This window comes from Ictidomys tridecemlineatus, chromosome 3 (assembly GCF_052094955.1).
Source record: "Ictidomys tridecemlineatus isolate mIctTri1 chromosome 3, mIctTri1.hap1, whole genome shotgun sequence".
NCBI lineage: Eukaryota > Metazoa > Chordata > Mammalia > Rodentia > Sciuridae > Ictidomys > Ictidomys tridecemlineatus.
In genome coordinates, this window is record NC_135479.1 from 76,035,140 (window position 1) to 76,049,920 (window position 14,781).

General features: G+C 52.2%; 1 protein-coding gene across 8 annotated transcripts in view; it reads right to left on the minus strand.

The window, feature by feature from the left end:
• The window catches only part of Cacna2d2 (calcium voltage-gated channel auxiliary subunit alpha2delta 2), a 135,701-nt gene that overhangs the window by 24,861 nt on the left and 96,059 nt on the right, over nt 1-14,781 (minus strand). For all 8 annotated transcript variants that reach the window (XM_078043223.1, XM_078043222.1, XM_013359374.4 and 5 more), the window contains exon 4: nt 6,309-6,368. In XM_078043223.1, the coding sequence (XP_077899349.1) occupies nt 6,309-6,368 (60 nt within the window). The remainder of the gene's footprint in view (nt 1-6,308; nt 6,369-14,781) is intronic.

Sequence of the window (14,781 nt, forward strand, 5' to 3'; positions counted from 1 at the left end):
TCCTGGCGGTCCTGGCATTCCCAGCCTGTTTCTTTGTGACATGCAAATGGGAGTGGTAACTGCTCCCAAGGGCCATCAGTAAAGTAGCACCACATATGGAGACTTGTGCCCAAGACCTGGCTGGGACTCAGTTGCTGGGTGACCCCAGGGTTGGACCATTTCCTCTCTGAACTTCAGTCTCCTCCTGCTTCCAGGGGAAGCCTTGGTCTTGGTGACTGCCCTTGGTGCTGAATCTGTGGCTAGTGCTGGGGAATGTTTGGGGGAACAGTCCCAGGTTATCTCTCCCACCAGGGGCTCTGGGGGTACAAGCCACTGGCTGGATATGTTGGCTCAGTCCAAGCACTCTGGAATAGTGATTGCATGCCTGGCACCATGCTGAGGTACGACTACAACCTTCCAAGTGTGTAAGACCAAAGGCGACTTGAGAGGGTCCAGAGTCTGAGGTGTCTGCTTCATCTGGCACTTTCTCATAGCAGCCCTTTGACCTGAACATACATATAATTCTTAGGCAGGGAAAAGGAAGGCTTTGGACCCTGGCTATAACCTAGCCTCTCATCTTCAATTTTGCTCATCCCGCCCACCTACCCATTCAGGAAGACAAGCCCAGATGGGCTGGGTGGGGGTGGGGCAGGGCCCTGGCTCCAGGGTGCCTGGCCTTCCCTGTGCTGGGCTCCCACCGAAGCACATAATGAAAGCTGACATTACATCAAACACAATAAGGAGTTTCGGTTGATGAAGATCATTCCTGAACACACAAACCCATTAAACTGAGGGGAAAAAAATATCAATTCAACACACTCGCAGGCGAAAAGAAAATGTGATTTGTTATCTAAAAGGGGGTTATAAACACGGCTCTGATGCTCTTTCCCTTCATAATGAAAACAGGCGGGCGCGGTGGGAGGACTGCAGATTACAACCTAGAGCTTCACTCACCAACTTTTTAGGCAAACCTTTTGCAAGGACAGGAAAGGGCACCAGCAGGGGGCTGGTAACTCTGAGCTCTCTCAGGCTGTGACTAGATCACACCCCTGATTGCCCAGGCACTCACTTGGGCCACTTCTCTAGCTGCGGCAGTGCCTCTGTTTCTCGATTTGTCCTGCTGTGTCATGGTCTCAGCAGATCAGGTGTTAGCAGCATCAGGACAAAGGGGTAACATCATATTAAAGTCCCAGCCCCCCATATACTATAGATGAGGCTCAGAGATCTGTATGCTCTCCCTGCCCAAGGCTTGGATGCATATGGGGAGGACTCCTCCCATCTCTCCTGCTTTGATGGCAGGCAAGGTCACGCATGAAAATGCACTATAAACATAGCTGTGACTACTACGCTTGATGTGATAGGAGCTGGGGGTGTGGCAGGAGGGGCCCGGGGAAAGACTCTATCTGCCTTGGTCTGTACAGAACCTGAATGGCCACATTAGTGACTCCCTTTCTAGATTTCACAACAAGGAAGAAGTGCTATTTAATGAATGAGGGCAGGGTCCTTGGCACAGGGTCCTGGGTTCAAATTCTGAGTGGGACACATGTGAGCTCTGAGCAGTGAATAAAGACTAAGGTAAAGCCAGGACCCAGCCAGTAGGCTTGTGCTAGTAGCCCCACAAGGACTCTCAGGAGTCACCCATCTCACCTATGAGGTGCCTGGTTAAATCATATAGCTTCTATAAGGTCTCCATTTCCCATTTCTAAGTCAGGATGATGATGCCTCCTCTGAGGGTACAAAGCAGACCAGGAACTGCAGAGCTGTCCAGGGGGCAGGGCTGACCCTACCCACAGAGGCCCCCTTGTGCCACTCCACAGCCCACAGGATGGGCTGAGTGTATAAAGACCCCTGGATGGAGTGAAACAGATATCCTTAATATCTGAGGTCCACACTGCTTACACACCCATCTGATATTTTTAGGGGTCATTCTGCTCAAACTAGGCAAGGAGTGGGGGAATCACCCCCCTTCCAGGTGACACACTTCATTCCCCAACATGAACCTGTGTACATAGATGACAGGTATGGGTACATGTGAGTATATGACACATCTGCTCTTGAGCAGGAGCTGAGCCCAAGCAGGCACCAGGAATGTTGGCAGCTGGGACACAGGGCGAGGAAGAAAGCCTGGGACAAGTGGGGGAATAGCAATTGTCATTGGGTTTGGTGCTCTGGAAGGTGGCTGCTGAGGTTGGCCAGACATGACTGCTGCCTGCCTACCAGCCTTCAGTGCAGGGCCTAGGCCTTCCACCCAGCTGCCCCAGTGAGGACACTTGGTCTTCCTGCCCTGGCTAACTGCCAGCTCAGTCCAGCCAAGTGGACTGTTTTCTGAGAGAGCCGTCTGTCGCTAGCTTGGCAGGGAGGCGGGCAGTGGGCCCTATGGTAGGTCAGAACCCCAGGCTGGAGAGGCCACCTGTCCTATCCAGTCGACTCTTCTGGCCTGGCCCTGCCATCACAGCCCTCCATCTAGATTCCTCAGGCAAAGCCATCTTTACCATGATGCCCTCAGGCAGGGCTGTATCGACCACATTAGACTCCCTAGGGCACGGCTGTTCTTTTCATTTAAAATCCCAGAGCACGGTTTCATTGTAGGTTCTGATGTTGGCACTGAGGCCATGGGGCCAGTGGCCTCTCCTCCTTCCCCACTCATACCCTGGACCAGCTCTCTTCTGGAGTGGGGGAGGTTAAGTGGCACACACTGCTGGCATAGTGTGGCACTGGCACCAGGCATGGTCCAGCAGGTGGCCTATCTTCATCTGCCCTAAATGTTATGGGTACTAGAGCACCTGCTGCCTGTCTGAGGGGCCATGGGATGTGCTGCTTGCTAATCAGGGCCACAGTTTCCCTACTGTCCAAGGGTCTGGCCTGGCCAGGGCTGTGGCTACAGTTTCTCTGCCTCTACCATGACCAGTTATATGTGGGGTCATGGCCTGGGACTAGGAAGGGGTATAGAGCATTTTTTATGTTCTGACATTGTCCTCTTGATCTCCTCTCAGCTCTGATCCTGAAGACTCCAGTGTCCCCTAAGTCCCTGACTGGAGTCAGTGGGGTTGTGTGTAGGCTGATGTATTATACCATTATTATCTGCTCCTCAGAGGTCTGCACGTAGTCCTGCTATGTGCTATTGACACAGGGAAGGCCACTCTCCTGATTGTGGAGTGAACTGTACAGTGAATTCCAGGCTGGTTCCATAAGCAGAGCATTCCTTCTGCCCCAAACGGCATACCCTCCTCATCTCAGAGGTAAGAAAACCATTCCTCATCAGTGTCAGTGGAACACCTGGTGGGGGACACAGGCAGCATGGACAGGTAGTGGATGGCACTGAGTCAGGTTCAACTGCTCCTGCCCTAGAGGAACTGTGAGTGGGACAGACAGATGAGCCCAGTGAGACCCTAGTCTGAGTACTGAATTTGGTACCATCTCTGGAGGCTTCAAATGGGGGAGGACTGTGGGCAGTGGAGGCCAATCCTAAGGCTTGGGCTGGAAAGAGGGGGGCTAGGTCTTGCCTTTTGCAGTAAGGATAAGAGCATCCTTGAGAAGGTCTGGCTTGGGGAAAGGGTCTGTTCTTGAAGTGGAAATATGGATCAGGCCAGGTGTCTCTCCCGAGTGCAAGGGAGGAACATGGCTCTTTGTCACCTCTTGAAGGTCATTGGAGAAGATATAGTTTCAGGAGTTGATGGCTTGCCTGTAAGGAACAGAACACCACACCTTCTCCAGCCTCAGTCCATGCACCCCCTGGGGTGGGCAGCTTCTGCCTGTAGCTCCGCTGCCAGCGCTCCTTGGCAGTCTGGGCCCCGCTGGTCAGACTATTGGCTAATGGGCCTACATTAGCACTAATGCCTTACAGCCTGGCAGGCATGGCAGCTGTAGGGCTTCCTGGGAAGAGCAGTGACCCTGAAGCCAGTAAGGAAGGCATGACTAGAACCCCCTACCTGAGCATCTCTGGCCGTGGGAGGGACAGGCTGGCAGGCACACTGATGGACTGTGGGAGGAGTGTGGGCAGCATCAGGCAAACAAGGGCCTGCTGGCCTTGTGGTCAGTGCTGCCTGTGGTCATACCTAGAGCTATGGCACCTCTGGTAAAGCTGGGGAGAAAGGAGCCATCCAGAGCCCACTCTTGCCTCATCTCAGGACAGAAGCAACCAGGGGCCAAGGGTGGGTATGGCAAAAGATGCATCCATGCCATCATCGACATGGCACCTCTAGCTTGGTGACCAAGCTATGGCTGAGCTGATAATACCAATGTGAGCCAGTTCTTGGACAAATGGGGACAATGAAGCCATTGCTGTGAAAGTGGGTCTTTGAACAGCATCTCTCAGCACCTCCTGGGTGTCCCTAAGCCCCAGCCTTCCTTCTTGATAGGCCTCTTGTGTGTTCACACTGACCTGGAATAAGCTGTTCTTGCCTCAGGGAGTGGCTGAAATTTAGGGGCCAAGGATCTGGCAGAACAACTTAAGGAAATTTTGGGTTTTCTGCAGAATTGAAAAGAGAAAATGTGTTTGGAGCCATGGCAACCTCTTTGTCCCCATTTAGGACGTGGAAGTAGAGAAAGCTGGACAGAGGGCAGGTCTTTTTATTCCCTTATTCCCTAACTCCTGTGCCTGATCCACAAGTCTGTCTGTGAAGGAGGGGAAGAATCTGATGGTTGGAAACAAAGGAGGGACTGAGCAGGAGCAGAAGGTCCTAGATGCATAGAGGACAGAGTGGCTGATGGGCTGGGGAGAGAAAGCAGCTTTACAAGGAAGGGACAGATAAGCTGGGCTTCCAGGAGAAATGGAGGGCCTTCTAGGCAAAGATCAGCAAAGGCTCAGGACCAGGAAGGGACTTGGAGTGAAGTGTTTGGTGTGGTAGGACATAGGATGAGGGGAACAGGTAGCAAGGCTGGTAAGGGAGGCAGGAGCTGCCAGATCCTTGGCCCTTGAATACAGGCTCAGGGCTGGGTCTTGCAGGTAGAGGTGTCACACAGGGGTTATCTAGAGGTGACAGCTTGGTCTAAGTGGTGAGTGAGACCCAATGGCTGCTGCCATGCACATTTCTGATCAAGGGGCTGAGTGATGGGGAGGGAGAGGAGGGTCAGTCCTCAGACTCCTGGGGAGGGGGACTGGTTCAGGTAGTCACTAGCTTATTTGTTTGTTCATCTTAAAAAGTCACCTGGGACTAGGAGGTGTAGCTCAGGGGTAGAGTGCTTGCCTAGCATGCATGAGGCCTTGGGTTTGATCCCTACCCCTGATCCTCTGTTGTGTCCAACCCCATGTGAACTCTGAGTGCAGCACTCAGCACCCACCAGGCAGGAAAGGAAGAAAGTTACTGGGTGGGCAAGGCAGGGCAGGCTCAGGGTGGTCTGGGAGGATGGGGAACAAGCAATAGGTTTAGAAGCCTAGATCATAGGTATGAGCCCCCTGGTACCTGATAGCCAACTATGAATCTCTGCCACCAACAGGTAACCTCAGGTAGGTCTAACCACTCTGTCCAGTTTTTCATTTGGTAAGTAGGGATAATAGCATGACCTTATCCCTGGGGCAGATGGGCCTGACCTGAATGTGCTTGGCCCATCCTATCCTCCTTACTGGTTCTTGGTTCCCGGGGCAGACCACCCTTCCCTGTGTTTAGCAAGGAGACCACCAGGAGACAGCCTAGATGTAAGGAGCCCTGCCAACTGGTCTGGTCCCTGAGGGTTCTATCACCCATGGAACTGAGGTGGGAATCCTGACATTGGCCTGACAGAAAGGGGACAGGTGTGTCCAGTCCCAGTCACAAATTGGTTGCCAAGGTCGCCCTTCCCCCTCCTGCACCCTGGGCCCTCTGCTTCCGATGCCTCTCATTCCACTCCAAGGAATCTGAGCCCCTTCAGAGCTCTCATGATGGAAGGAGAAGCTTTTGTGACTGACAGCTTTGTTTCCTGAGCCCAGCCTAAGGGCCTTTTGGGAGGAAGGCTGCTGTTCAGGGTGGGGAAGGAGTTACACATACCACCTTCTCTCAGCATCTTTTCCATGTTACCTACTGCTTTTAAGTCTCTGATGAGTCCTAAAATCAAGAGATCTCTTTGACTCAGGGGCTTTCCAAGAATTGGGGCACCATTTTTGGGGAAGGTCACTTTGGAGCATCCTGTCTACTCACAGGCTGTCCAATGACTCCTCTGGAGTGAGATGGTAGCTCATATCAGTTGTGCATGGTCCAGAACTGAGGGGGAGCCTGGGATTTTTTGATATAATCTTCTACTACCCCTAAATGCACCATCCCCAGTATGTCTGGAGAACACACTCCCTGGCCTTCACCTTCACCTTACTGGGGGTGGTATACCCCACATGTTAGTGAGGATGCTGTGGTTCTTACCTTGATGTTGTCCTGCCAGCGGTGGGCTTTCTGGAAGTTCTCAGCAGCATCTGCCAGTCTCTGAGGGACAGAGGACAGGGAAGTTAGAGGCTGAGGTGGGCTGCCTGCTCCATGTCCAACACTCCCTGAAGCCAGACAGCTCAGGGCTTCCTTTTCCCTCATCCCACCAGACCCTCAGAGATTCCTCAGCTCAGCTAGCTGTGAGGGAACCTCCCTGGCCACTGCTGACTTCCACAGGAGAAGAGATGCTTGTACAGAATGCCCAGAGTGGCTTCTCAGTGAGACTCCCTGCTCTTCAGCCCAGCAGTGTCTCCTGCCTGGAGGATGTCTGGAGCATTCAGGCCTGTGGAAGCCTGAGAGTACTCCATGCCACCTACATGAGGGTTGGCCTCCCCAGTTGAGGCTGAACCCCACAAGTGACAGTGTCTCAGGTGCACCTTTACTTCAGCATGCCCAGGCCCATAGCCCATCTCTGCTCACCCAGGCCCACTGGCCTTCTCTCAAGCTTCCTGAGCCCCCTCTCACGGGGTGTCAAGCCCTCTATCCATGAGAGCCTATCCCATCCTTTGTGCTGGTTCCAGCGGTTTCTATGCCTGGGAGCAAAGTGACCCTGAGAGCACAGCTGTGTGCCCGTCTGTGCCACACCTGTCACTGGCCACGCTCAGTTCCAGATTATGCTGACGCGTGGAGATGTGGCAGATACAGCCCTGTATTTCACAGATTAGTCTGGAGACCCTGACACAAACAGGCAGAATCACTAGAGCAGGAGTAGCTAGGAGCAGGAGGCTTAGTGCTGTGGGAACTCAGCATATCAGAAAGGCTTGTACAGGAGGCACCAGAACCTGGCCACTCTCTGGGCACCATGGATCCTATCCCTCAGGAAGTCTTGAGGCTCCCAAGGATGGAACTGAGTCTGGCCTCTGAGGTTTCCTATAGAGCTGAGTTCACTGATGTCTTGTTAATCCTAATTCCAATCAATATCATGAGCTGGCCACTCACCACATGCTCCGCCCTCCTGCAGCCATGACACATGTTCATCTGTTACTATTCACAATGTGTCTGACATGGTGCCATTATGGCTTCTCCTCAGATGAGGATACCCAAGCATGGACTAGCCAGTAAACCGCATAGGATCACACAGAGAGCCTGGGTCAGGCTGTGGCCTTAGGCCAGCTCTCATCATCACATCCACCTTGCTCAGCCCATAACTAAGGTCCAAAGGCCACCCTCTGCGGGGCCTACCATGCCCAAAGAAGCTGTGCCCTCACCCTACCCCACTCATCCTCTGGGTGGAGTACATTCTTGCTTCCAGGCCTCCAGCAATCCTCAGAAGGCCCTGGTCCCTTGTTATTCAAGACACCTCATCCCCATCCATCAATTCAGGCCTGATGTGGCACGCGGGCCCTAGAGAGAGGGTCTAATAAAGCCTGACAGCTGCCTGTTAGGGAAAAATGGGAGACCAGCTTTTTCTTCTTTGAAGCGTGGAACAGTGGGGCAGGGGGGAGTGTGGGAGCCTCATGTGGAACTGAGGCTACCACTCTCCTGGAGCCATGTGAGGGGCTGTCAGAGTCATGCCCATTTCTGCTGGGCCTGGCTCCCTCTCTTCCTCAGGCCAAGAGCATCGAAGGCTATTAGGCTGGGGTCTGGGAACAGAGTAAGAAAGTTCTTCTTGAGTCAAAGCCCCTCATCTCACAGTGCTGATCCTCTCCTGGCCTCTACCTCCTTCTCCTGTCCTCTTCCCACTTTTTCTGCAGGACCTGCTTGGGTGAGACTTATACTATCCTCTGACCCCCTAACCCAGTCTCACATCTTGGGGCTTCAGGGGCCACAGGCCTCACATAACTTGCCTCCAATCCTGCTCCTCACCCGAGCATTTCTTTGGGATGATACTCAATCAATGCATCTGAACTCCAACCACCTCCTCTTGAAACAGAGCTAGCCACCTGGGAACCTCTGCCTCCCACCTTCCACATCTGACATCATCAAACTACCTACTGTTCACCCATTGGTTCAGGCTCTGTCCTGCACCAGGAACCTATGTCCTCTTTTGTCCTTCTGTATCTATTCCCTGCTTAATACCTGAAACCTCATCTTAGAATGTGATTGTGTGGCTGTCCCCTGTCCCCACTTATTACTCTGCATGTGGAAGGTAATAATGCTTTCTTGAGGTCCTGTAGGGACCTGACTCCATCTTTGAGTGTGCCTGACTCCTATCTTTCATTTCCATTTTGGGGCTTCCTCTTGGCCTAAATAAAAAAATACTCTCCAGACCCCAAACTCCAGGGATGGATGAAGTCCCCAGTTCACAAGCCTGCAGTGTCCTTCTATGGAGGACATTATAGTGCAGCATGTCTAGTTAACAACGTTTATCACTACTATTAACTGAATGCCTACTATGTACCAGTACCAAGCTCAGCACTTGGCCTGGAAGAACCGTAAAGCATGAAGAGGCCGCCCCTGAAGATGCATTTAAGGGGTGACACTTGAACAATCACTGTGTCCCCTCTTTCCTTACCCAGTGGCCCATTATCTTCCCAGGGACCTAAGAGTGGGCCTGGAGTCTCTGTAAGTGTCTGTGGAGGCCACTGCCTTTCATATGGATGAAGTTGGGTCAGAGTGGGTCAAATTCTAGCCATAGAAAAACCACAGGGTAGATGGGACTTCAGACACCAAATTGACACTCATATAAAAATCTCCAAAGCAGGCTACTGACCCTTTCATCTCTACATCCACCCCTGGCCAGGAAATGCCAGCTTCTTCACTCTCTCAGGGTGAGAGTCAAAGTCTACAAGAACATGCAGGCCACAGGCCATAGGCCCCTCTGTTTCCAAAAACCTAGAAGAAAAGGCGAGGGAGACCCAGAGAGGGAGGGCCCTAGCCCCAAGCCTCCTTGAAGCTCATGGAGTCCCGTGGGCTCAAAGGCCTGGGTCGGCCCGCTGACTCGTGAATAACGGAGTTGCAATAGCCACAGTGAAAGGATTACTTTTAATCCTCAGTAACGATCAAGCCATTATTATTTTTTCGGTGTTACAGATCAATCAGTCCATCCCCGGGCGCTGGACGTGTGGAAACTGCTAAACAGGCAGGCTCGTTGGTGTGGGAGGAAGGGCCAGGCAGCTGGTTGGGGTGGAGGGGGTAGACTACAATTACCCAAGGTCCTGTTAGGCTGAGGATGAGAGGTGAGAGGCCCAGGACCACCCACAGTATGCACCAGGGGCCTTGAGTGGAGATCACAGCCTGAAGCCCTGGCCTGGGTTCAAAGTGGCTTCTTCAAGCAGTGGCTTCACCTCTCTGGCCTTCATTGCTCTGTGAATTGGAGATAGTGACTGCACCCACTAAGAGGGTGGGTAGGTTCGTGGCAATCCCTTTCCTTCAATGTCAATAGCTGCTTTTAGGCAGCCTGACCAGTGGGATTTCCTCCTGTAGACTTTTGCCCACATCTGGGACTTTCTCTCTTATTTGTTCTTTCTGCCAGGTCAGCCCTCTCAGACTGGGCCACTGATACATACTGTGATATCCTCTCTGAAAACTTCCTTTTGCCCTTGTGCAACCCATGGGCTCCCCCTCTCCTTTGCCAGGCAGGGTATGTCCTCAGGCAGGGACCTTTCTGAACTTAGCCCCACCTTCCTGGTCCAGGCCAGGTACTCAGAGCCTTAGGTTCCTGTATGGGTTCCTCATAGACCCCAGATCTGTTCAGGCATGGCTGTAAGGCCATGCTTACTCTGCTCCAAGTTTCATCCTCCTAGCACTTCCCTCCCACTGAAAAAATAACCCTTTCCCGTGTCTTCCTGATGGGCCTGGGCAGGCAGGATGGAAAAGGAAACAGGCCCAGAGGTGAGGGGAGAGTCTACCATGATGCCCAGCACAGCAGGGGTCAAACTGGAGTCACAGCATGGTCTTGTCTCTGGGGTGCCTGATTGTCTGGGAAAGATGTGCTCATTCCTAGCCCTGACCCGGAGTGCTGGTTCCCCGGGGAGCTGCTCTCTTCTTGGACTCTGAATTCTGCTCTTGGAGCCACCTGCGGTCCCTGATCTTCCTGCTGTCAGGCTCCTGCACATGCTACCCCCTCCTATCCACTCCCATCCAGACTCCTCTGGCCTGGTTCACTCTCTCATCCTTTAACCTCTGCCAGGCCCCCACTTGTCCTCATCATAGCACTCAGGGAAACTTGTGTCTATCTTCCCCTTGAACACTGAGTTTGGTGGGGGGTAGTATGTAGTGGCTCTCAAGTTTACAGTCACCTGGCCATGGCATCCAGTAGGTGTACAATGAATGTCTGCTAAGTCAAGGTCAGGATGTCTCCGTACCTGAGTGGAGGCCTATGATGAGTCTGGCAGGTGGGAGGCCCCAGATGTGTGTCTCTCTTCTTTAGCACTTCTTGAGGGGTGAGGGCTGCCCAAGAGGAGCTACTGCTATGAAGTCACTGACAATGCCTTGCCTATCCTGCGACGTCTCCCCATCTTGGTCATGGCATTGGAGGGAACCACAGTAGGCTCATAGCCAAGTCCATCATGATAACAGCGGGCATTTCAGAGGCAATTATAAGAGAGTTTCACTTAACAATCAATTTCCCTCAGCTCCGGGAACTGTTGTTACAAGAAAAGGCAAGAAAAAAGAGGTCTGGCAGTGAGCGGGGCTGGCGACAATACTCCCCTGGGGAGCGGCCCCTCCACTAGTACCTTCAAATTTCACTAAGTTAAATATCCTTAGCTTCAGAAGACAACATGAGACAGACAACATGAGATAACAGACAGACAACATAAGGGACCTGGGGCTATTGTGGGCATCCCTCAGAGGCCGACACCTGGAGGGTAAGGACTCTGCATGTTGGAAGGGGATGGGCTGGAGTGTTGGGGGCTGGAGCCCTCAGGCATGCCATCTTCTTAGAGAGCCCCCTCCTCCTGCCAGGCTTGATGCCCCACTTCTCCTCAGCCTCCTTCCTCCCTGCTTTACCTGGGAGCCCCTTTTCCCAGGGCTGGTGCCCAAGGGGCTGAGGAGTAACTGCCCATCAAATAGGACTTGTTCAACTGTACAGCCCAGAGGGAAAGATAAGAGTCTTTTTTGGACTCAATTATAGCTACTCCTGCTTCCAAGAGGATACGAGTGGCTTAGACTAAAAGGCCTAAACTTGTGGGGTGCAGGGTGTTAAGATCTGGGGCTTTGGTGACTGAGTCAGGCAGAAGCTATAATGGAGGGGGAGCTATGAGGAGGAAGCTGGGGGCAGCAAGCCCAGGGCAGAGTGCCAGTACCATACAGATGCCCTGAGAACACTGCCAGAGGGCTGGGAAGGAGGTAACAATGACAGGCTAACATTGAAATGGCTCCAGCTTATGCCAAGGATTACCAATTGGTGCAGGTAACCCAACACCAGGTGAAGGAATGCAAGACATATAAGAAGTGCATTTTTTTTTTCAATTGAAGGAGTGAGGTTTAGAGCACTAGTGCTACTACTTCAGGCCTCTAATGAGAACACGGTACAGGGGGCATCTCCCATCTACATGCTGCCAAAGACCAGCAATATTGGAGAGTGAACATCCTAGGAAGGGAGTTGGTTTGGACACAGCTGGTTGGTTGGGCTCAGCTGCCTTCCCACGCCCCAGGAATGGTTCCTTTGCAACTTCTCCCAAGAGAGGGGATCAGGAACTGTCCTTCCAGATGCTGCCCTGAGCCCACTCCTCAACCTTGATGTCACTGGGTCCAGATCCCAGGAGGAGGTACCCAGTAGCTCCTGCCTAGCCCAGCCCTCCCCTCTCGCACTGTATCACCTACTTTCCCCCCTAACCGTGGGCTCTGTATTAGCTCTGTATTGTGCACTGATAGATACTAAATACAGATTTCCAATTTCCAGAGCTGTTATGGTCTAATGAGTAAATAATATACATATTTAAAACTGTCTAAAAACATATCTGCATAATTAAAATATCTGCATAATAATGAAGCAAGATACAGCTCAGCAAGGAGGAAGCTGGAGCTCCAGGGCTGACAATAGGGGCAGAAAGGCAGGCAGCGTCAGGAGGATTCTGGTCTGTTGGTGTCTCCTTCTTATAGCCTTGGCCTTGAACGGGCATTGGTGTGTCTGTCCACATCCTGCTCCAAGCAAGTACATCAGCAGTCAGGAAGCAGGAGAATCCCAGCTTGGCTCCATCTCTGCACAACTTGTGGTCTGGGAGCAGCATATGCGCTGACAAACAATGCCTACTACATAAGGGATGGTCACCTCAATAGCTCTGACTGCTGCCATCCGCATTCACATGATGTGCTCAGAGTTTTATGGGTACCACGACCTTCTGAGGGGAGGTCCTGTCCCAACCCCTAATTCTGGTGAGTTCTGAGGGAAGAAGAGACATGACCTAGGATGGGCAGAGCGGAGCTGGCCAGGACCCAAGATTATGCATGGTCGGTGATGGGACGCACATTGGCTTTGCTTTCCTGAGGTGCAGGATGCATGTTCAGCCTTGCCTGTCCTGTGAGGCTCCTTCTTTCACTCCTTGCTGCATCTGTACTGGATGTGCTTGGCTCCTGTTCTCACCTATAAAATGGGAAATAGAACCCTGTTCTTCCCTCCCAGGGCTGTGGGGAGATGGTCAGAAAGCAGGCATGGATAGAGGGCAGGATGTTGACTCACTTTGGAGTCATAATCCCAGGTTCTGGATTTCCCCTTTCCTTGCTTCACCCGCCCCCCACGCCCCCGCTAGGGGCCTCCTGACTGTCCCCCATTGGGCCCTCTGACTTTGCCTTGACCTATTTCTTCTGAAGTTTGTGCTAATGGGCTGTCTCTCTCCTCAGCACTACCTTTGCTGGGAGCTGCTATCCACTGCCCCCAGCATCTCAGCCTAACCGTCAACCTGGTCCTGCCACAGCAGGAACCCAGGGCCCAACAGAGTGTCCCCATTCAACCCCACCAAAGTTGTCCCATTGAAGTCCCCATTCCTATGACTCTTTCTCACCTTTCTGGCTAGACCTTTCTAGAGCCCCCCCAACCCAACTTTAGAACCCCAAACCCAAGCTTCTCTGGCATGAACTCATTTTTCCTGAACCTCCAGAGGCTCTTGTACTTTCACCTTTGCTCCTGTGCCCCCGACAATTTTCTGGGTGCCCTGACTATGCCTTCCTTCCTGTTGCCATCCTTGATAGGGCCCTGTTAACCTCAGCATTCTTCCACCTTGCTGACCTTGAACTCTGCCTTCTTGCCATACTTAGGTTCTGTACTCTTATTTGTGTCCTGAACCTGGACTGATCTTTCTCTTCCCCTCACTGTCCTGTTCCACCTCATCTTTTAGAGTTGGTCTTTGGGAATCTCCTCTAGGAAGTTTAATACCCTGACAAGCTGGGTTCCAGGATCCCTGTGGGGCTCCTATCACTGCATGTGCATCTGACTCTATCCCAAATGTTGTCCCTCAAGGCCAGACACTTGATTCATTAATCTATGTGACTCCAATGCTGGACACAGGCCAGCTCAGTATAGAAGTGCTGAGTGGCCTCAGGTTCCCATCACGGTCAATGGAGCAGGGGATGAATCAGGAGGTGCCCTCAGGGGCCTGTTGGCTTGGAGGCCCTGGATTTCTTGGGATAGAGATGACAGAGGCCAGGCCAGTAATAGCACTAATAACAGAGAACATGGATCCAAGATGGTACAGGGGAAGGTACATAGAGTGAGGCTGTGTTGAAGTGTGGATATCACTGGTGCCCAGGCAGAGGAGCTCATATGGCTGCCTCTGGGGTCTGAACTGCTGATCTTGGACTTTGTGAAAAATGCAACCCACCAGTCACATCCAGCTGCTGACAAATCAGCAATGAAATGGTCAGCAAGCAAAAGCCACTGGGTTCTGTGGGAATATAAAGCTGAGGAGGTGGACAGAAGTTGAGTCACTGGGGAGCAGATGCTCCCTGCCTTGGCCTAAGACCAGTGCATTATCATGACCTCACTCAACATCCTTTTCAAAGAAGTCTTCTCATGTGTCTCTATACCTCACCGTGGCTAAAGGACAGGACACAGGATGGTGACAGTTCCTGCAAGATGGGGTTAATGCGACCTTCTCTCCTTCTTGCCAACAGATATTTATTGAGCACCTATTATGGGCCTGGTCTGTACTAGGCAATCAGTGAGCGGGACCAACGTGGCATGGCCCTGCTGTCACGTGGTGTACCACCTTTTTAATACCCCACCTAACTTCTTCCCACAGCAATTTAGTTCTGCTGACCTGAACACAGACTTGCTAGAGGACTCTGCAGTGAGAGCTGCTTAGATTCGCAAATTCACTGGAGGAATTTGGAATGCTAGGAAGCCCCTCTGCTATGGAATGTATTTCCGCCAGAAAGCTGAATCCAAGCCCCCCAACCCAACTAGAGCCTGAGCCCCCACCCAGCCACCATGTTCCCTTCCCATGATGTTATTTTTGTACTTTTTCCTAAAACACAGCCCAAGCAGGCCCTTCTCGACTCTATTAACATTAGGAATCTAATCAGTAATCAG